This window comes from Poecilia latipinna, unplaced genomic scaffold (assembly GCF_001443285.1).
Source record: "Poecilia latipinna isolate Pla-1442-1.1 unplaced genomic scaffold, P_latipinna-1.0 Scaffold317, whole genome shotgun sequence".
NCBI classification, from domain to species: domain Eukaryota; kingdom Metazoa; phylum Chordata; class Actinopteri; order Cyprinodontiformes; family Poeciliidae; genus Poecilia; species Poecilia latipinna.
In genome coordinates, this window is record NW_015112933.1 from 299,921 (window position 1) to 320,573 (window position 20,653).

The 20,653-nt window shown below is 35.1% G+C and overlaps 3 protein-coding genes across 3 annotated transcripts in view; all 3 read right to left on the reverse strand.

Annotated features, from left to right (window-relative positions):
* Window positions 1-3,778, reverse strand: part of tradd (tnfrsf1a-associated via death domain) — a 17,460-nt gene extending 13,682 nt beyond the window's left edge. Inside the window, exon 1 of the mRNA XM_015034946.1 lies at window positions 3,678-3,778. The gene's annotated coding sequence lies outside the window, so the exon portion shown is untranslated. The remainder of the gene's footprint in view (window positions 1-3,677) is intronic.
* A 1,308-nt stretch (window positions 3,779-5,086) lies between these two features.
* On the reverse strand, window positions 5,087-14,484 carry ogfod1 (2-oxoglutarate and iron-dependent oxygenase domain containing 1). Its single transcript, XM_015034947.1, has 13 exons — window positions 14,216-14,484; window positions 11,493-11,638; window positions 11,373-11,419; window positions 9,308-9,408; window positions 9,109-9,225; window positions 8,912-9,003; window positions 8,713-8,841; window positions 7,330-7,443; window positions 7,175-7,254; window positions 6,851-7,107; window positions 5,473-5,601; window positions 5,336-5,394; window positions 5,087-5,261 (listed from the first exon to the last, which is right to left on the reverse strand). The coding sequence occupies exons 1-13, from the start codon at window positions 14,373-14,375 to the stop codon at window positions 5,106-5,108; spliced, it is 1,587 nt and encodes a 528-aa protein (XP_014890433.1). The 5' UTR covers window positions 14,376-14,484; the 3' UTR covers window positions 5,087-5,105.
* Window positions 14,485-16,056: 1,572 nt separating this feature from the next.
* Window positions 16,057-20,236, reverse strand: nudt21 (nudix hydrolase 21). Its single transcript, XM_015034949.1, has 7 exons — window positions 19,984-20,236; window positions 18,282-18,482; window positions 18,137-18,200; window positions 17,974-18,063; window positions 17,097-17,172; window positions 16,873-16,987; window positions 16,057-16,362 (listed from the first exon to the last, which is right to left on the reverse strand). The coding sequence occupies exons 1-7, from the start codon at window positions 20,103-20,105 to the stop codon at window positions 16,341-16,343; spliced, it is 690 nt and encodes a 229-aa protein (XP_014890435.1). The 5' UTR covers window positions 20,106-20,236; the 3' UTR covers window positions 16,057-16,340.
* Window positions 20,237-20,653: the final 417 nt, after the last annotated feature.

A 20,653-nucleotide genomic window follows, 5' to 3' on the forward strand; every position in this document is an offset into this window, starting at 1 on the left:
AAATTTCTAAAAAAAAAGAGAAATTGAGAAAAAATTGTGGAAAAAAAAAAAATATATATATATATATATATATATATATATATATATATATATATATATATATATATATATTGAAGATGAAAAACTTTCATATGAATAAATCCAACCTTTACTACAAATGAACAAGCGTTAATTTTTATTGCATTTTAGGCAATAAAATTGTTATTTTCTTATTTTAAAAGGAATTAAATTGTTTATTTTCATTTTTATGTATTTCTCATATTCTATAAAGAGCTTTAAGTGGTTATTAAATAAGAAATCTGGAGGATGTGTCAATTAATCAACAGAATAAATCGATTATTAGCTGTGTGCTTACCTTATTAGTATAATAATATCAAACTTTTCCTATATTTCAGGGTAAAAACTTTAAAATGGCTCATTTCCATCACCTTAATCTGTATTTTTATTTATGGGCGTTCAACCCATAAATTCAATTCAATTTTTATTTATTGTTGTCACGATGAACTCCAATTAATGATGTTGAAGAAATAAAACACCCTTATTGTCAGGTTTGATAGCTTAATACTTTTTCCACTGTTTGTTCAATGAAAGTGTCAATAAACACCAATAAATTTGAAAATATAGATACTGTGTGATGAATATCCCACTTCTTTATGTGACTTAAGAAGCACATTACATATGGGAATGCTTTTCAAGAACATTATTTGTGCTTGTGGGACTATAATTGCTGTGACACACATTTAAAAAGATGTAGTAAATGGTTATTATCGTCATGTTTATTATCACACTGCAGAACGTTGATTCCACTGCCCTGGTACATTGTTTGTATTGTAATAACAGTCCAGCTAAATACTGAGAAAAAGGTTTTCTGCCCCGTTAAAACCTAGATGTAGAAATGATGTAAAAGTGGACGTTTGTCTTATCATATAACCAATAAAAACACACTTTACCTCTGTCATATTTTAAACACGGTGTAGTCTGACGTTATAATTTCAGAGTGAATCGGTTCTAAACCTGAAAATCCTAACAGCTCGTTCTGCCATCAGTCAACTGGCCCTTTAAATGAACCTCCCAGTCAAAGTAAATATCCCAGTGGCACAAGCCAGGAAGTGAAGCGAGTCAACGAGTGAATTATCTAATTAATAATTAATGCGCTCTTCAGTTTTCACTTCAGGGTTTCTGGATACCAGTATGCCCAGCATCTTATCTTCTCCCACATTTTCTTACTAAACTTTATAAATCTGGGGGTTTTCCACCCAGTTATTCCAGATTTGACATTAACCGAACCTTACTGTCAGTGCAGAGGCGGCACTGAACTGCAACTCCCCTTAAAACACTACAAAACATCAAAGAAAATATCTGCTGGTACACACGTAAAAATAAAAACTAATTAAGAAAATCAATGTATTAAAATTGATCTTCATACTGTTATGGAAGGAAAATATAAAGCTGGACCGAACAGATGATGATAAATTATCTTTACTTTTTATTTTCATTTGACTTATATCAACTATCTTGTTGAACTTTGTTGCCTTCTCAATACGTGTGTCATTGTGATATAAGACTAGAGATTATAATTTGGTTCATTTCTCCTGAAATGGTTTAATTTATTGTAATCTATATAGACAGGAGGCATTATGTTGAAACAGGGAACATAGAAGGATTACAGGACTTCAGCTTACTGACTGCATGTAACAGGGATCGCTCTCTGTACAAAAAAAAATATTTCCAGTGTGGATGGAGTATTTCCTGATTATTACTCGTCTTTAGAAAGAAACTAACATCTTACAAATACAGCTTTACCCTACAGATACTAAATAAGATCAAGTTGGGCTGAACAGAACTAAGAACAGAGACGTTTAAGTTAATGTATGAGTTGATTTGTCCTTAAAATTAAAAAACTATTCCATACTCTGTAATTTTTTTGCATTTTGTCAAGCTAAAACCACAAACATTATTGCATTTTATTAAGATTTTAATTGATAAACACAAAGTTATTGCAAAGTGGAAGCAAAAGGTTAAAATATTTTCTGCAAATACAAATCTGAAAAGGTTTTGTGAAGGCCTCAGAGGTTTGTTAGAGAACATTAGTGAACAAACAGGATCATGGAGAAAGTTACAAAAAAAGAAACATTTAAGGTGCGGTTAGTTTATAAAGCAAGAAAACATGGTATACAATAATATTGGTAAATTTTGCTTTGACAATATGCTTTTCTATAAATGTTAATGTCTTTCTGTTCTGAGTTAATTGCAAACCCCAGATAGTGAGTAATGTGTCCAGTTAATGAAAAATAATTGAATTCATTATTTCTATCTCAGCAACAGTATTTTATTGCAAACGATGCCTTTGGCTACACCTGATTTTTTTTTAGCAAAAAAGAAAAAAAAAACTTTTTTATATCGACAACATGATGACCTCCTTAAACAATTTTTGTCGCACTGACAGACTAACACAACAAAATGTAACATTGGAATAACAAGCATGAATCTGTAGTATCTTTAGCTCATAGTTTGCGCAGTGCATGCACTTTTTTATTATATGGATGCTGAGTATAAATGGTAAATTTGCAATAAATTGTGCAGCCATTATCCCAAGATTTTAACATTTCTATTCATTCAATCATATAACCATGGAAACAACTACAAACTACCAAGACATAATAACCCACTAAAACTGGCTGGCCTGTAGAGGAGGCGATTGTTTAGAAAGGCAGCCAGCGCTCAGGTGAGAATACATATTAAGCATTTACAACATAATTTGGCAAAGACGTGGAGAGCGATTCTCTGGTCAGATGAAACCAAAACTAAACTTGATGGATGTAGCAAAGGAAACAAAATCAACCAAAACACATCATGACAACGTGAAACATGCTGGTAGCAGCAACATGCTGCAGGGATGCTTTTCTTCTTTAACAATAATAAAGGGGGTCAGAAATACACATGCACAAACACGTTTTATAATTTAATTTGTAAAACTTCTAAAAATGCAGAATATTTTCCATGTTAGAGTTAGGTTGTAATTTAGGTTTTTCAGTCACATGAAGTCACAATTCAACGTATTAATGTTTATGGGTGTACTGCGAGAAATGTGAAGGTGTATTTTTTTTTTTTTTTACTTGTAAGGAACACAATGTCTTTCATTAATAATAAATCTATAAATACGTTAACAACGCTAATCATTGAATTATAGTTTTTACTGCTAACTCCATAAGCTTTTACTTGAACACACGATGTTTTAGAATGTGTTTTTAGAAAAGCAATATTACTTTTTCATATTGCTGTTGCAAAACAACTTGTATGCATTGTTAATGTATGAGATTAACCAACAAAGTTCTTAACACAGTGCTACACCAGCGGACCCAAAGCTACAGGTGATTTAAGTTACAATAAAAGTTGGTTACTTGTTAAATATTGTAACTATTCATCAGTAATTGATCCGTGTCGTTAATTGCATGCAGACTGAGATAGAAACTGAGTTTTATGTTTCTGTAACATTGTGTTGACGTCGTTGTAGTGGAGATGCTAGTAGTAGACCTTACGCACAGCAACAAAAAAAATCTCACCGTTTTAAATTATTGCTGCGCAGTTTAAACACACAAAAACAAACTCGCGGGACTTCTAAGTAACTCTTCTTCTGATACGTCGTTAGGTAAAACTTAATGTGGGGACAAACTTACCTCAAAAGAAAAAAAAACTTTTTATGTTGTTCGGCAGTGCTTCCTCCTGACAAATTACTGTTTGACATAGAAGTGACTTCCTGGCCTCTCATTGGCTGAGCTGAAGCGAGCTTGCCTGTGATTGGTTAAACCCGCATGGTGTTGAAGAAAAAAATCGGTGGCCAACAGGAAGAAGGCGGTCCGCCCTCCAGTTAATGTAGGACAAAACACCCAGTAAACTAATCAGTCAGCATTTATTATTAAATAGTTATATAAAACAACTAAAGCAGAATCTTTTAAATACAAGCAAAATACAATAGGAGATAGTTAAAATTGTTAGCTTGATCATGTTTTGTGTCATAGCAACACTATGAGCTAAAATGCTGCTTCTTTGTAACTTTCACTTACATCCTGTCTGTCCGATTTGTTTACCAAATGAAAGAGTTGTACAGTCCAGGCATAACCTTTGGGGCTTTATTAATTTTCTGGAATCCATATTTTTTAATCAAGATAATCAATTTAATATTTTTAGTAGTTTCTTTTTGGAAAAAACAACTGTTTCACTTTGCCCAGGTTTGGTTGGTGTGGATTATTTTGCATCATAATATTGTCAGCTTAAGAAGTGGTTGTTTAATGGCTCTCATTTTGAAATCTTACGATGATTTCTAAATCTTTGTAAGATTTCTCATTTAGAAATCTACCTTTGCTTCAGGAGCTTAACAAGCTCCTGAAGCAAAGGTAGACATATTGGCTCAATCATATGAAGAGGATTATATTAATTTCCAACAACGCCTCACAAAAGTACTTGAAGTCTTTCGTATTTTGTCAATTTACAACAAAGTTAAATATCAATGCTCCTGTTTCTTTGGCACCCTTTTCATTGTAGCTCTGACCGGATGTTTATTGTTGTTCTGCTTGACGGGTGAACCTTTAGTCATTTACAGCCTCCAATATTTTTGCTTCATCCAGCTTCCCTGTCTCACAGCATGATGGTGCCACTACCATGTTTCCCTGTAGACATTATGCATTCAAGGTGATCTGCAGTGTTTGTTTTCCACCATACATATGGTTATGTAGTTGAGCCAAATATGCAACTATCAATTATCTTGTTGAACTACGAGTCTGTGCAGTTTGTACCGGAGGCTTCATTGATTTGCTACACGAGAAGTTGGAAACCATTTTGAATTTTTAAAAAAAGTTACTTATATGTTTGGGTGTCTTTCTGGCTCATTTACCAGCAGATTTGGGCAAACTCAGGATGTTAATACAATTATTTCTATTTTGACTGTCTAAAAATATTTTAAAATTAGTTATTTACCAATACAATTTATATTCATACTATATTTCTAAAATATGAAGTTCAACATGAATATTAACGTCCATCTTTTAATGCCTAACATAATATTTATGGGGGAAAAAACTCCAACATACACAGTGACAAAAATATGTTTATTCATAGTAGACAAAAGAGAAGTCATAAAACTCTCTGCAGGTGGAACTGTCCACATGGGAGCTTTTGTGGTTGACATGCTTGACAAATTTGAGGGTTTCTTTGTCCCTGTAGACGAGAGCGAGGGAGTTGTCCTCTGGGTACACAGTGAGAAGCTGAAAAATAGAAAATTAATTATATTCACAGATGTGCTGTGCAAATATTTGCCTTTAGACCTGTCGAAACTCACTTCCTCATCTTCTTCGTTGGCAATATAACACGTGAAACCCCCAAACTCTGCCTCCCAGTCTGTGAGACATTCATTCTGTGAGTATTACAGTGAAATCTTAAGGGTCAGCTTACTGTGTACGTGTGTTTGGGTTTCACCTGCACAGCCAAACGGCAGGATGAGGTCCAGAGCGTACTCCGCCTGTGCAGCCTCAGCATCATGCAACAGAGTGTAACCGCCATGAGACCAGCGACGCACTTCTCCACAACACACAGGCGAGCTCAGCTCTGAAGAAGAAGATCAGACAGTCCACAAGAACAAACCTGTGACTGAGCAAACGTTTCAACTACGGCTGAAACGATTAACCGGATTAATCATGATTAACTGATTCTCATCTAATTTAGTGATCGATTAATCTTCAAATTGGAGAATACAGACTCACAAAACGGCAACTTTGCTGAAAGAGCAACATATTTAGAGCAGAAGTTAAGCCAAAACTGTACAATATATATGAAACAAAGTTTTTAAATGTGAAGTTTGTCAAAAGTTATTTATTTGAATTTAATTTGTTTAGCCAACAAGTTGTTTCTCCAGACATTTATTGGTGTTTTAATTTGTGTGCGCTGCACTTGGCAGTTGGTGGTTACCATAGTAACCGGTAACTGACAGCTCCTCCCCCTTTTTCTGTTGCCATCGGTAACTGTCAGAATGAGCTCTGTGTTTTCTTTATAAGTATTATATTTTAAAATATACGCTGGATAAATTTGATAGTGTACAAATTTCACACATGAAATCTGAGAAAATTTGTTATGTTTTGTGTTTTGTTTCTAAATGTTATCATTGTTAATGTTGCCCAGTTTAGCTACAAATGCTAACTGCTGCTAACTGCTCATTGGGAGATATTGCTTTGCGGTTTGTTCTGGGTTATTTATTATATTTTATTTAATGTAATGGGGCAGAAGCTGCTGGACTGATGTTAACCACCAACTTGATTTCCTCTTTTTTTAGAATAAATGCAGAGAACCTGAATGTGTCTGTCGTGACGTCAACCTACTGGTCAACCTACTGCACCTGAGATGAACATTGAAGGGTTACGTAATACATATAGTTTGCATTTAAGATAATAATAAACCTTGATATGTTCTACCCAGATCTCCCCAAGTGGTATAGTTTTACCTTAAGCCAATTTAAAATGTGTAAAAACAAAAATCTCAGTCAAGACGAAAGAACTGAGCTTTTCAATGATGATAAGTATTTTTTATATATATATTTCTTTTATTATTTTTTATATATATATATAGATGGATCCTTTGCTACAAATTATCAAGTAAAGGCAAAAAAAGGTTTAATTTCTGATCTAAAATAAACCAGAAGTATATTAGAAATACATTAAAAACTGGTTACAATGCAATGTATTTCTAATACTGTGTAATGTAGGCTTGCGTGGTTAAATAAAAAATCTGCAGAATGTGCCAGTTTTTTTTATCTAAGTAATTGTTAGTTGCAGTCCTAATTTCAACCCACATTTTCACATACTTTTCCCTCCTTTGTCGGTGCCTGCCTTTGATGATGATGACGATGATGGCGATTCTGCTGACGTTCCTGCAACCTCCCCCTCCTCTTTGTCGTCCTTCGTCTCTCCCTCTTCGTCCTCCTCATCTGCCGGACACAGGTAGTGCAGCCGGAGGCCGGTGAAGTTGGAGAGGAGGAGGAAGAAGGCCTCTGAGCGGAGCAGCTCCCAGCACACACTCACACACTCCGGCAGGGAGTCAACAGAGGCCGATTCGTAACACCTAAAGCCAACATTTAGCATGAGAATCCGCTAAATGTGAAACCTCAGAGCTGGCCGACGTCACCAACCTTTTGTTGGGTGGACCTCTCTTCATCCACCGAATGCCAGTCTGTCGCAGAGCTTCACTCACTTCCCTGAACTTCTCCTCCTGAGGACATAATCTGACAATAAACCTGGAGGAATACCTGGATACGGGAAGTGAAGATGAAGGCAGAGCTGTTACCTTTAGAAAATCTTTGAGCTGAATTTCAGAGCTGTCTTCAAACTCGGTTTGGATCTGCTCTTGGTAGGAAATATCCAGGTACAGAGGATTGACCCACTCAAACAGCACAGTCTCCTGTCAGGAGCAAAAGCAAGCTCTACGTTACACAACTGCTGGGCTGCATTACCTCCTTACTGACTCCCCGTTTTTACTTTTTTTTTGTCACATTTAACTGATTCCGACCAAATGAATTTTTAAACAATTTGTGTAAATATAACATACAGTTCTCAAATGAGTTTATCGAGTTTTCTAAGCAGACAAATGTAAGGACTTTCAAGCATTTTTAAGGTAAGTTTTAGTTTTCCAGCTGCACACTTTGGAATTAAAATCAATACAAATGAAATAAACAAACAGTTTCAATTCACGATTATATAATTTAATTTAATTTTTTTACAGTTATTAATGTCCTGTGATAATATTCTGTATTTTACAGCAGAGACAAGGTAAATTAAAATGTAACAAAATGTTATGTTTTTAAATCTTTCTCTTACAAACATCCTATAAACCTGAGAACAAAACACAAATTAACATAAAAATCACCCAATCTTAATAATGTTGTTTAACATATAAAATATAACCCCTAATTGATTAACTTCAAATATTTTAAAGGATTTCTAGCAAGGGAAAAAGCAAAAGTAATTACATCTTTAGTATGTACTAATCATTCCCAGACTTAAAAAAAAAAAAAATCATTAATCAATAATCGATAAAAGAATATTCAATAATTTTACTGAACTCCAGTCCAGAGCTGCACAGCATTCTGGGGGATGTAGGCAGAGGAACGGCTTTAGCTGCTCAACCTCTCAAAGCTGACTAAAATAGGTTGGTGGAATCAACTCGCTCTCTCACTCTTGGTTACCTAGCAACTCACTCTTTAGTTACCTAGCAACAACCTGTTAACTGGAGGAGCAGCAGCAGTTTAAGTTTTCGCTATTGTGCCTCATAACTGCTTAAAAATAGAAAGAATAAAGGGGAGTGACAAAAAGGGAAAGGTCACATCATCAGCTTAGAAGTATTTAACATATTTAAAACTAAAAAAAATATCAATAATTATTGATATCCACTGATAGAAAAGACTTACATCTTGATATGTTTTTTAGTCATAGAGTCTGGCTCTAGTATGTTATCCTAATTAAACAATTCTTGTTTAATTGGCCCTTTTACTCCATCATACAACCTGCAGAAGGAGTGAATGAAATAAAACCAACTTTTTGAACATATTTTCTGCAATTTAGAGTTTCTTTTTTAAAGAAAAGTAAGCAAGAAAAAAAAGATTAATATCAAAAATCAGATCTGGTATGTAAAAATCTGAGATTTTAATTTCTCTTCCCCAAAAGCACTCACATCTCTGGGTAAGTGTGGATGTTTGAGGATGGACGGCTCTTTAAAACGAGGAGGACGCTCCAGAGAGGGTCCATGAAACCAGCCGCTCAGAGACAGACGGCACTTGTCCTGTGATAAAACTTCAGAAACCTGCAGAAAAAAAAACCCAAAATCAGCTCAAACCAACCCCACACTGAGAGTTAAAAACCCAAATCCTGACCTGGTGAAAAGACACTGGAGACACTTCGAACAGGACGAGGGTGTTCCAACACGGTACGAGTGACTTCACGATACTCTCTGGCTGGAAATTACCTGATGACAGTGTTGACAGTTACCGATACAGCTGCACACACACACACGCACACACACACGCACGCACGCACGCACACACACACACACGAAGAGTGAGGTACCTACTGTCTGTGGAGTAGAGATCGAGGCTGCCCCCGTCGCTGCTCTGCCACGGAGGTACAAGATACAAAATGAAAGCTGCGCGCCTCCCCTCCAGCTCGTCATCATGGCACAAAAGAACATCTTGAAATGACACAAAACGCGATTTACTGTCACCAAATGCAGCGACTTCCTCTAAGTCTCTGGGGTTGTGTTTAAATCTCACCTGTATACTCATATTTAGCACAAGAAATATCCACGGTGGGCTCCAGCTCGACCCCCAATACGTCCCCGAGCCAGGAGCGGAAACGCCCAAACAGAGCCGCCCTGAAGAAGAACAAGAAGAAACACTCAACACAATAATAAAACTCAGAGACAGCAAACACACGCGACAGTCTGCCATGACATTTGCTGCTACATGAATTATAGATGATCACAAACAGAGGGGGGCAACTCTTATTGTATATTTAATAGCAGCATTTAATCCCCAAGGCTGGATTGCATTAATAGGTGTGCCAGCTTATAAAATCAGTGGCTTATGTTTGTGAACGGAGACAATTCGTTTTGTTTTTATATATTTTATTTAATCAGAATTACAGCTCTCTGTTATAAGAATGTCTGATTTCTATGTTGGTAAAGTTTTCTAAACGAAATTCACTCAAAAATGAAAGTTAATCCAATACATTTGATTAAGGATCATAATCAACACATTAAACATATCTTAAACATGAGAGAAAATTTTGAAAATCAATAATGAAGGTGAATAGAAAAAAAATTACAATAAATAAGCTTTATGATTTATTCATGTATTTAATTTATTTAACCTCTCCGTTTGTCTTGCTGTCAAAAACAACAAGACAAACAAGTACAGAAAAAGATAAACAACATTTAAATTCCTGTCAACATACATTATCTCGTTTTTTCAGGAGTAGAAATGAATACCTGGGTGGATAACTCCTTTATCCTTTTTTAAATCATGAAGATAAAACATTAACTGCTTACCATAGCTACAACTGGGATATTCGGTTTTATGTTCACTACAGTTATTACAATAACTACTGTTTACTGCCTCAACACTAGCCGGTCTGCAGCTCATTTGAACTTATTTAAATCGTCATGGTATTTATTACACTGCCTTCACGAAGCGCTATCAACGTCCTTCACCAGTTATCACAAGTAACGGTTCTATGACATCAGAGGTTAGCAATCTCTGGCGCCCCCTGGTGGAGGCCACCACTAAATCAACAAATTCAAAGATCCATAAATTAATAAATAGGCAGTTTGTGAATAAATAATCATAATAATGAATCATATTAGTTACACAAATCTTTTTTTAGTAACCATTGCGGACATTAAGCTTAAAATAAGTCATGCTTTTATAAAATATAGATGAGACAATTTCAGAAGGAAACTATAGAGACCGAATATGATTTATATGAGGTCTTTATGACTGAATTTAAGCTTATTCTCTAATGGAGTGATTCCCACACTGTGGGTTATGAGAATCATGTGAGTGATTGTAACATTTTTAAAGAAATAAAACTATTTTTTAAATTTCTGTATGAAAGAACTGGCTCTATTAATCTGGTCTTTTTCACATATCTGGTGCCCCATTTATTTTTTATTTTTTTATTTATTATATAGATGGCTCCTTTGGTGTGAGTTGAGTTCTGTTTTGGTACTTTTTTATTGTAAAAGAAATCCAGTTACAATATATTTTAAAGAGATTAAAACAAATGTCAAAACATTTAAGTTGCCTCAATTTAATTATTTTATAATGACTAGAATTAATGTTTGCTCTTCAGTTAATGACAAGATTTTCTGCTGTTAGACAATAACAGTATAAAGAAGAAAGCATCTTTTAATTTAGTTACACTTTATATATTTTTCTCACATTATCTGGAAAAAGTAGAACAGCAGAAAAAGCAGAGGCATGTTTTCCTGTTAATCCTCTTGTCTGCTCTGAAGTTTGAGCTGAATTCAGCCGTCATCATTAATGCACCTGCCTCTGTAACTCGTTTAAAAAGAGGCCGCTCTGTCAGGTAGGAAATATTGATTACAGCAGAAGTAGGTTTGTGTGTCTGGTATCGGGGATAAGCTCTGGATCAGGTGCAGGAGCAGAAGAGATTAACCACCCATTAAATGTCACATCAGCGCCTCCACTGTGAGACAATAACCCACATGTGAAAAGAAACAGGATGTCTTGCTTTCTTGGCAAAAATGTGCTGCTTTTTTATTAACAGAAAGCATTTAAATGTTTCATACCGATCTGGATTTATTGTATTTGTTACCTTATTGCTGCAATGTGTGGTTCTTTTCTCTTCTTCAGATCATCTGACTTAAAGAGAATAAACAAAATAATTAATAACTGACCACATACAGGGAGAAATAAACCGGGGTTTGATGGTCACCTGTTTAAATTTGTACAGATCGTTTGATTTCTCGTTGAAGTTGAGCTCCAGCAGCTCTCTCTGAAGGTTTTCTGCAAAGGTTTGGTTGCTCAGGAAGTTCTTGATTATGCAGTGAGGGAAAGGGTGGCAGTCCAACTCCAGATCTCCTACAGCAACAATTACACAAGAAGAAATCAAAATGTTTTTATAATATATTGACCTCCATTTTTAAAGGCCAGCTGTACAAAGACAGCTAACCTGATATAATGACTGCAAACGTCATTAAGGAATGAGAGATTAATTAAAAATAACTTTTTTGACTGTTTTCTTAAGAGAAAAAGAAGGAACGTAGCATCATGGGTGTCCAATGTGTGGGTTGGGGGCCATTTGCGGTCCTGTGGAGTATTTTGCATGGCCTAACTGTCCTCAAATCTAGAACTGAGCAAATCTGACTGACCTGCAGGCAGTTTGTTGATGCAGATGTACATGTTTCCTCTTCTAGAGGAACATCTTTTTAAAGATAGCACTTTCTTGAAAAACAAAAAGTTAAGTGCAAAAAATAGATTTTCCATTTATCAATTAAGTTTTTGCATAGATCTTAATTTTGGAGTAACTGGAACCTCAAAAGCAAATATTTTCTATAAAATTACTTAAACTATTTTGTTGATTTCAATAAAATCATATTTTTTTAGTCTATTATTGAGCAGACAAAATAAATAAAGAAAGAGTTTGTTATAAAAATCTATAACATTTTTGTGCTTCAAGGTATAGATTTTGGCACTCCTGGCAGAAAGTTTGAATAAAGCTGATCTAATCTGAGTGCACAATTATAAGGAAAGTCTTATTTATTATGAGGATTATGTTAATCAAAACAGAAATTTCGATTTCTGTTAATCAAAATTGCAAATAAATCTAAAATGTGAATGTTTAAGAAAGCATAAGTGAGTTTTTTTTTTTTTTGGGAGAATATGCAAATAAATGGAAAATACACATTTTCTCATAATTTTTTTTTTTTCTGTTTAAGTGAGAATTAAACTCAAAACCTTCTAATAAACATTTCTAACATAAAAAATAAATAAATATCATAGCCACCCAAACTGACTGCGAGTTGGATCAGGTCGAGGTGAAGAAGGTTTTCATCTTCACTGGTCGGGTTGCCAGAACTAACTGACAGTTTCCAGTCAGATCTGGCAACCCAAGTCCAAAAAACAGCACAAATCTCAACCTCTAATGAAACTTATGTTAACAGAACCAGATATAGTCATGTAAGCTTATTGACTGCATTTACCGACTTGTGACAATTCACAACATATTTTATTGTCCTTTATTGTATTCTGACTAGAACCAAATTTTGTGCCGCTATGGGTCTGTCACAAAAAGCAATAAATCAATTAATTGCATGATCATTTCCATTTGCTCAATAATTTCCATTTGTCTCTCTTTCTACCAGAAACTGGATGACAAAAGCTTTCAGTCTGGTATTTTGGTCTCAACTAGAACTTTTTTGAAGGGCAATTTAGTTTACAGAGACTGCAGAATTGATTTTAATTATGTTTTGATTGTTTTTTTGTTTACTTATTGTGTATATTTAAAATGTTTTCCAGTTCCAGTAAAATATTTCTTGCATTAATGTTCCATTATTAATATATTAGCTGAAAATGGTCTCAAAAATAATATTACCATTTATTGAAATTATTTCTAGGACAATTTATCGTTCAGCAAAATTTGTTATCGTGACAGCTCTACCTGTAAACCTGAATGAACTGAAGAAATGGTTTAAAGAGAGGACTAATTAGTCAGAGCAGTTAAATCAGGGGTGTCCAAAGTGTGGTCCGGGGGCCATGTGCGGGCCTCAGAACAATTCTGGGCGGCCCTTGATCACAGTTCTAGAATAGCCCAAAACTGGTTTGCCGGTTCATGTAGACTCAGATTTAAAATCAACATTGGTGAAATTTTCATTGATGCCTGGCTGTTTAAGAAAGATACAGACAATTAAAATATTAATATGGAAAATGTAATGTGCAGCACAAAGTATTCATCCAGGGTTTTGCTTTTAATTTACTTTATTAGAAACAAGAGTCGAAAACATCCAGTGGTTTTTATTAAAATGCAGGAACGAGTTTCATAAACTGTCCTTGTGGCTAAAAAGGTACAAAAAAATCTAGAAAAAGATGAAAAATTTAGCATATGCCTTTTTTTTTAAATCTGGCAAGACCCTCTTTTGTACAAATAGCTTTGCTTATTTCGCTAAAATATTGCGTTCTTAGCTTGTTTTATTTTTAGCAAGTAAAAATAAAAATAGTTTTAATTATATAAAATACTAAACATTTTGTGGCCCTCGGAGTAGTTGTAACCTGACATTTTGGCCCCCGGAGCCAAAAAGTTTGGACACCTCTGAGTTAAAGTTACTGTAGCGAAACGTGGATCTTATACATTAAATATTATATATTATATATGTGCCCAAAAACACAAACCAAAGGTTTGTGTTTTTGGATTGTAACAAAACGGACAGGTAGAAAAGATTGCCACAAAAAAGAGCTCGCCATTTCAATCATTTAATCAGGCAAAAATGTCAAGTTTCGCCATAGCAACGTGAACAAATAGCACAAAATTGTAGTTTTAGAGTGGAACCATTGCGGTCTCCATTTGCCCACCCATCAACACTTCTAGCTGGGTCTGGATTGACCTAATAATAGTACCACAAATATGATCAGTCCACGGGAAACGCGTTGTGCTCCACTAGCCTTTGCTGTAGTGGGTCCTGTTGCTCCACGCCTCCTTCACCGCTTGCTTCACCTCCTCTTCCTCCACGGATCCACAGAGATCCACGGTCTCCACGCTGCTCCTCTTCTTCTTCTTCTTGTCAGAGTCTCCGCTCTCATTCTGCGCTCGCTTGCAGCTCATAGCTGGGGAATCTCTCCAACACAAACTTTACAGACACCGGATAACGTGGAAGCGGCGTCGCGGGTAAATGACGTCAGAGGGCAGGACTCGGTCGGATGCCCGGTGTGATTAATGTCAGGCTGTATTATTTTAATTTTTCTTAGTTGTAACAGACCCGTTGTGCTTCTATGGACTAAAAAATACATAATATATTATTAATACATATTTATTTATACATTTATTTTATTTACTTTAAATAGCAAGATCTTTTAGTAACATCAGCATTTGTGATTTTTTTAAAATATATTTTTATACCACTATTCCTCTGTTAATTTATGTTTAATGTAATCTGACATCATTGTGTTAAATTTCTTTCTTTGCAATGTTATTTGTTCAAAATAAAGTACATTTTTAAAAAATCCTGCAATAAGATTCAATAAGACTTTTAAATGTGCTTTAGAAAAGAGGATTTGAGCTTCTAAAAATAATTCTGGCTTAATATCAAAATTCTGATATGTCAGCATTTTAACAAAAAGTAAAACATTTTCCAAAGTTTGACCAAAACAAAAAGCCAGCATTGTGAAAGTAGTTGTTTTTTCCTTTCCATTGATTGAGAAACACTAAAATAATTTTAAACAGGCCACATATAATATAAATGATGTATTGATCAAATTAAAATATTTCAGAATATTATCCAAACAAGCCTATCAATCCTTTTAGGATTCACTGTACATCAAAACATGTTGAATTTATAGTTTCAAAAGTAATAAATATTTACTTTTTAATTCAGTTAGTGGCTTCAGTGAATCATCTTAAGTGTTAATGTGAGACAGAACAGTGATTGCTCTACTTTGAACAAATATTGTGTAAGAGATAAAGATAAATGAATGATAGGACGGTACTTGCACAAAAAAGCACAAAAATGTCTAAGTTACTAAAAATGAACTCTTTCTGCCTTAAACAGCAGGTATGTCCATTTGAATCACCTGCATTTATGAATAATTACATTTCTCATTATTCCAGCCTTGCATTTACATGTAATCACTTGGTTAGTACACAGCAGAGTCTGACAGTACAATGCATCACTGCATAGAACAGTCAAAATACCTTAAAAACTGTGATAATTTGATCATTATTTCTGAGGTAAAGATTTTCAGAAGCATTATAACACCGTTTTAATTTTTAAACAAGTGATAAAATCTTATTGGTGCATAACTTCAATCTGCCTGTAAGACAAATCTCCAAAATGTGCAGTTGGCCCCTGGAGCCCAGACTTTTACTAAATTAATATTGCTTAGTGGTAAATAAACAACAGTCATGAATACAACACATTACTGTAAGTCTATTTAAAATCATTTTTCATGTTGCCCATTGAGCATAAAATAGTTTGATTTAAATAAATGCTGTTGATGGTGTTTTTATTCATTCTGAGTTAATTTCATAATTTTTCTGTCCAGTATAAACTGCTAAAGAAGAAGAGGGACCTTTAATAAACACCTGCTTCTAAGATGGCGTTAACATGGATTTATTTTATTACGCTGCAAAGCCCTTCCTCTCTGTTTAAAAGCATAAAATCCCTTGACATATTTTTAAAAAGTGCTTATCAACATTCAGTAGCTCTAACTTTATAAAAACATACTCAAAACACAGCTTTATTTTAAAAAGACAGCATTGTTACAGGTTAAAACAACAGAAAACACAATGTTGGAATTTTTTTTTAATCAAACATTGTCAACCTTTAGGCAAACATAAAACCAGATTCTGGAATAGAGACCTGCATACTACAAAAGGCTGCAGCTTCACAAGTTTAAAAAATAAAACAAAAAACAACTCGGACCGTATCATTTTCTCCAACAACAACCCCGTAGACTTTCTATTTACCAGACATAACAGGCGTTTGTTTCGTAAAAGATAAACGAGAGATGACGTCCTTTCAGCACAATGCTTCTGGCTGCACTCACAGAGACAGCCACACTGTTGGTCAGGCTAGTTGTAGATAAAGTTGAACCTGAGAAAAACAAACAGATACAACCTGAAACCCTTTAGCTGTGATTATTGGCTTAGACGGAGAGCCATGACTTTGTAGTGATTTGAATAATTTCATGATTTTTATAGCTACAAACTGTGTGATTTATGTTGTAAGCAGGCTATCCATCTTTTTTTTATTTTCCATATTTATAGAACGGGCTGATTCAGCCAGCTTTAATCTACAAAATAAAGTTTTCTGTCCTTTGTAAAGCCAGACGACTCTACAACTTGAAAATGTAAGAATTTTAGCTTCATCTTATAGCCTTTCAAACAAAAATACTTTTGGTTTTCAACTTCAGAGAAATTGTTTTGTACCATCAGAGGTAGAAAAACCAAAACCCTCTTTACTTTTGCCCCCTGCTCATCTTCATCGTCAGTAAAAATTAACCAAGAAAGAAAATTAGAATGTTTCTGGTAGCCAAATAGCCAGAATAAAAGTTTGTGCGTCCTTCATAACAGAGCTGCACGAAGTTAATAAAATATGCTTTACCTGCTCAGTAGCTGCGGTAGACTGGAAATGATTGGTCCATATCCAGGAGCGTTGTCGTACAGTTCAAACAACGGAGCAGCCACCAGCTTATAATTTTTGGGAACGGCAAATAATGCTGTGGAAATATTATAGATTTTAAATGCAGAGACGATCATTTGTCCTCATTTCATAATTGCAGACTTTAATTTTTCAGCACATTTGAGGTAATAAAAAGAAATGCTGACCTTTCTCCTGCAGCTGAACCAAGAAGAGCTTTTTATGCTCCTTAGGTTTAGTGATGTGAGCTGGAATGTACGGGTACTGGAAGATGAAAAGCACCGCATTAGTTCTCTCAAGAAAACATGGATTTAAAGGGGACCTCTTGGGCAAGATTCACATTTTGGACTTTTTGTGCTTCTAAAAAAAAACAGCCCATGTCCTTAAGAGTAAACCACCCAGACAATAAATTAATATTATTTGATGTCTGGAAAATGAGCCGATTTAAAAATCTTCACAAATCAGAAGGCGCTGCCCTGTTACCTAGCAACCCCAGCAAAGCCCAGCCCATTACCTAGTAACACAAGCTAAGCTCAAATACGTTTGGTCAGCTGGTTTAACTGCTGTATGTTCTGCACAGTGGCTGATGGAAAAGACAAGTGTTTTGTTGTTGACTTACCAACCAAAAAACAAGTTGCTGCTTTGATGTTGATTGTACAGGAGGTTCTACTTCTGCTTTTCAAAGATGTATGGTTGTATAGTTGCACATCTGTTTGCAGTCATTTTCATGTGTAAATATTGAATTAGGAGGCGTGGTGAGCATTAGTTTATTTGGATTTTAAAGTGAGAAGAAGCCCCAAACTAGACTAAAACCAGACTAAAATCTCTTTATCTAAGAATGATTTTGTGCTAAAACGTAATTAACATGTTCTGTTTAGCCCATAGACCCATTCTAGCCTTCAGGGAAATACAATAGGTCATCTTTAAATGTTCAATTTATCAACATGAAACCTAAACAAACTCCAACATGACTGAGGGAGGATCTGTGGCAGGAAACAGGGAACCAACAAATGCACAAATCTGTGCATTACATAAATATGTAAACACATTCCTTGGCATACCAACCTGCGGAGGCTCAAAGTTGGGGCGCCACCAGTTACCGATGCAATCATCTATCACCCAGTCCTGCTTCACCCCATCTTGCCGCCCGAGGATCTAATAACCAGTCAAACGGTTAATTCAGGTCAGTTTCACACCAATCACAGAGGCGGAATCCCACAGCGGCTACCTCAGTCATCAGGCGTTTCAGACCCTCCACCTCGTCTTCTCCAGGATTCAGCTCTCCACCAGGCCTGCAGGACAGACACAACCTGTAATCGAGCAACTCTGCAGCCTACAGCTGCTTCCTGCAGCAGCACCAGACAGACACTCACAGCTTGAAAAACGTTGTGCCCAGCTGCAGCAGGAGAACGTGAGGCAGCCTGTGCTCGTGAACGATGAGGACTCCCTCTACTGTCCGGCGCATGCCCATCTTATCGAACTCTTCACGCATTCTCTGGAATCTGGCGGCCACAGAGCTGTCTTTCTCGTAAAGAGGCTCCTTGGTGCCAAACGTGTAGTTCGTGAGAGGATATCTGCAACCAGAAAGACAAAACATGCTTCATTCGGCCACCGACTTTGTTTGTAGCTGCTCAAAGCAAATCAGAAAAAAAACAAAGAAAGTTTATAAATTTACATTTTGGTAAAAAATAATACATTTACATCAGCTTTTTGAGTGTATGGAGAGTTCACTCTATTTTTAATCCACTGCACAACTTTACTGAATGACTTAAACACAAAATCAACAGATTTTATGTGACCGCCGCTCTTTTCTAAGTAAAATGTTCATCGCAGAAAGCCCATTACTTTGAATCAGAAATCTAGAATACAGATGTTTGAGCATTGTTTTCAAATATTTCCATAAAATTTTCCAAATTCAAACAGAATGCGTTTTTACTCCATGTAAAGTTTTTTTGATGAAATTATAATTTTCTGCTTTGAGGTGATTATCTTTTAGCTAAAAAAAATAACTACTTAATTATAATCTATTTTAAACTCCAAAAATGTGGAACATTAATAGAAAACATTTGCTGAAGATTTAATCAGAACTCATAAAGCTAATTAGAAATTATGTGAATGTTATCTTTTGGGTGAATATTTTTTATATGTTTTAATGTAAATTGACATAAATTAAAAGAAATGTTTAGCTTTTAAACTCCTGCAGTCTACTTGTACTCCACGCAACGCTTTCATAGAAAAATCCTAATTTTCTGCATTGAGATGCTGAACTTTTAGCTAAAAAATGGACTATTCAATTTATATTTATATTATTTATATTTATATATTATATTTACATTTATATTATATAACAGTATGTAGTGAATTAACCAAAAACACATTTACTGAAGGTTTAATCGCAGTAACATAAAACAAATGATAAATTACTACAATATTAACACTGATTTAATACACAAATTTGCTGGGGATCAGAAATGTGTAAAGTTTTAAAATAGGATTCAAACAGCATGTTTTAATAGTAGAAATTATTATTTTTTCCAATGAGATGATTAATTAATAGCTGAAAAATGACTATTCAATTAAATTCCAATCTATTTCAAACTTATATAAACAAAACGTCATTAAATACATTTAATCAATACGGATAAAAAAATTAAACACCGATTACTTAGCACATAAATCTGCCGTGGATCAGAAAGTTTGTGTAAAGTTTTGTGTAAAGTTTTGTCATTTAAACTTGTTATTGACAAACTTGATACTTGACAAATGAGTCAAGTATAATTATTTAGTGTAATTTAGATCAAAAACAGCATAACCTTCCACTTCACTGATAAATACTATTTCCTTGTGTTTGCCAAAGCTAACTAAAGCTCAGATGCGACCATAAATACCGCCTTCACAAATCAAATATTTATGATTTTTTTTTAAATTATTATTATTTTTTATGATTTTGGTGACTATGTTGCACAGATCCGCATCAAAATAAAACATTTTTCACAGACAAAACTGCCTCAGTCGTTCCAGACACTTTTCCACATTAGTACCCAGACTGAGGGCTGCAGGCGGTGCTGGACTCACAGGTTGATGGTCCGCTCCAGGGTGAGCGGTTTAGCGGGCCCGCTGATGTATTTGCTCCCGAACTGCTCTCCGCCGCGGCGCGGCCACCCGGTGGACGAGCGACTGGGCTGCACGACCGACATCCTTTCCTACTAGTATGAAAACTCCTGCAGATAAAAGGCAGGAAACCTGATTAATCTACTGACGGACAAAAGAGAAAAAACACACCGAGCGCTCCACTGCACAGACCCCGTCTCCTTTGTTCTTCCTCTTCCGGGTGAAAACAGCGCGGTTTGCTTGATGTCCTCGACAGCGACCCCTGCTGGTCGCAGTGTGTTTAAAAATAGAGAGTCACAAAAAGTAAACAGTTTGGAGTTCATTTATCAATATAAACAGAGATATGAGGAGAGCAACCGAAAATTATACTCAAGTAAGATTAGCACCACTTGTATTTACTCAAGTAAAAGTAAAAAGTAAATTACGTCATCAGACGGACTAAAATACATAGAAATGGTTGTATTTTAAAGATAATTCTATAAATAAAATAATTTAAAAATAACAAAATCAGTCAAAAACAAAAACTTTTCCCAAGTAAATATTTTTCATTTAAAAATCTTATTAACCTACACACAAGTGTATGTGTCTGGTAATTTTTTGTTTTAAGCTTGTTCTTCATTCATTGAAGTTATTC

Coding starts and splice junctions, on each gene's coding strand:
- ogfod1 (XM_015034947.1), bottom strand. CDS start 14,375: ATGAGCTGCAAGCGAGCGCAGAATGAGAGCGGAGACTCTGACAAGAAG. Junction 9,409..11,372: donor CCACACATTGCAGCAATAAG/GTAACAAATACA, acceptor GTTCTTCTTCAG/GGCGGCTCTGTTTGGGCGTT. Junction 8,842..8,911: donor CTCCAGTGTCTTTTCACCAG/GTCAGGATTTGG, acceptor TTTTTTCTGCAG/GTTTCTGAAGTTTTATCACA.
- nudt21 (XM_015034949.1), bottom strand. CDS start 20,105: ATGTCGGTCGTGCAGCCCAGTCGCTCGTCCACCGGGTGGCCGCGCCGC. Junction 18,483..19,983: donor CTGGAGCGGACCATCAACCT/GTGAGTCCAGCA, acceptor TTCTGGTTGCAG/ATATCCTCTCACGAACTACA. Junction 17,173..17,973: donor CCAACTTTGAGCCTCCGCAG/GTTGGTATGCCA, acceptor TTCATCTTCCAG/TACCCGTACATTCCAGCTCA.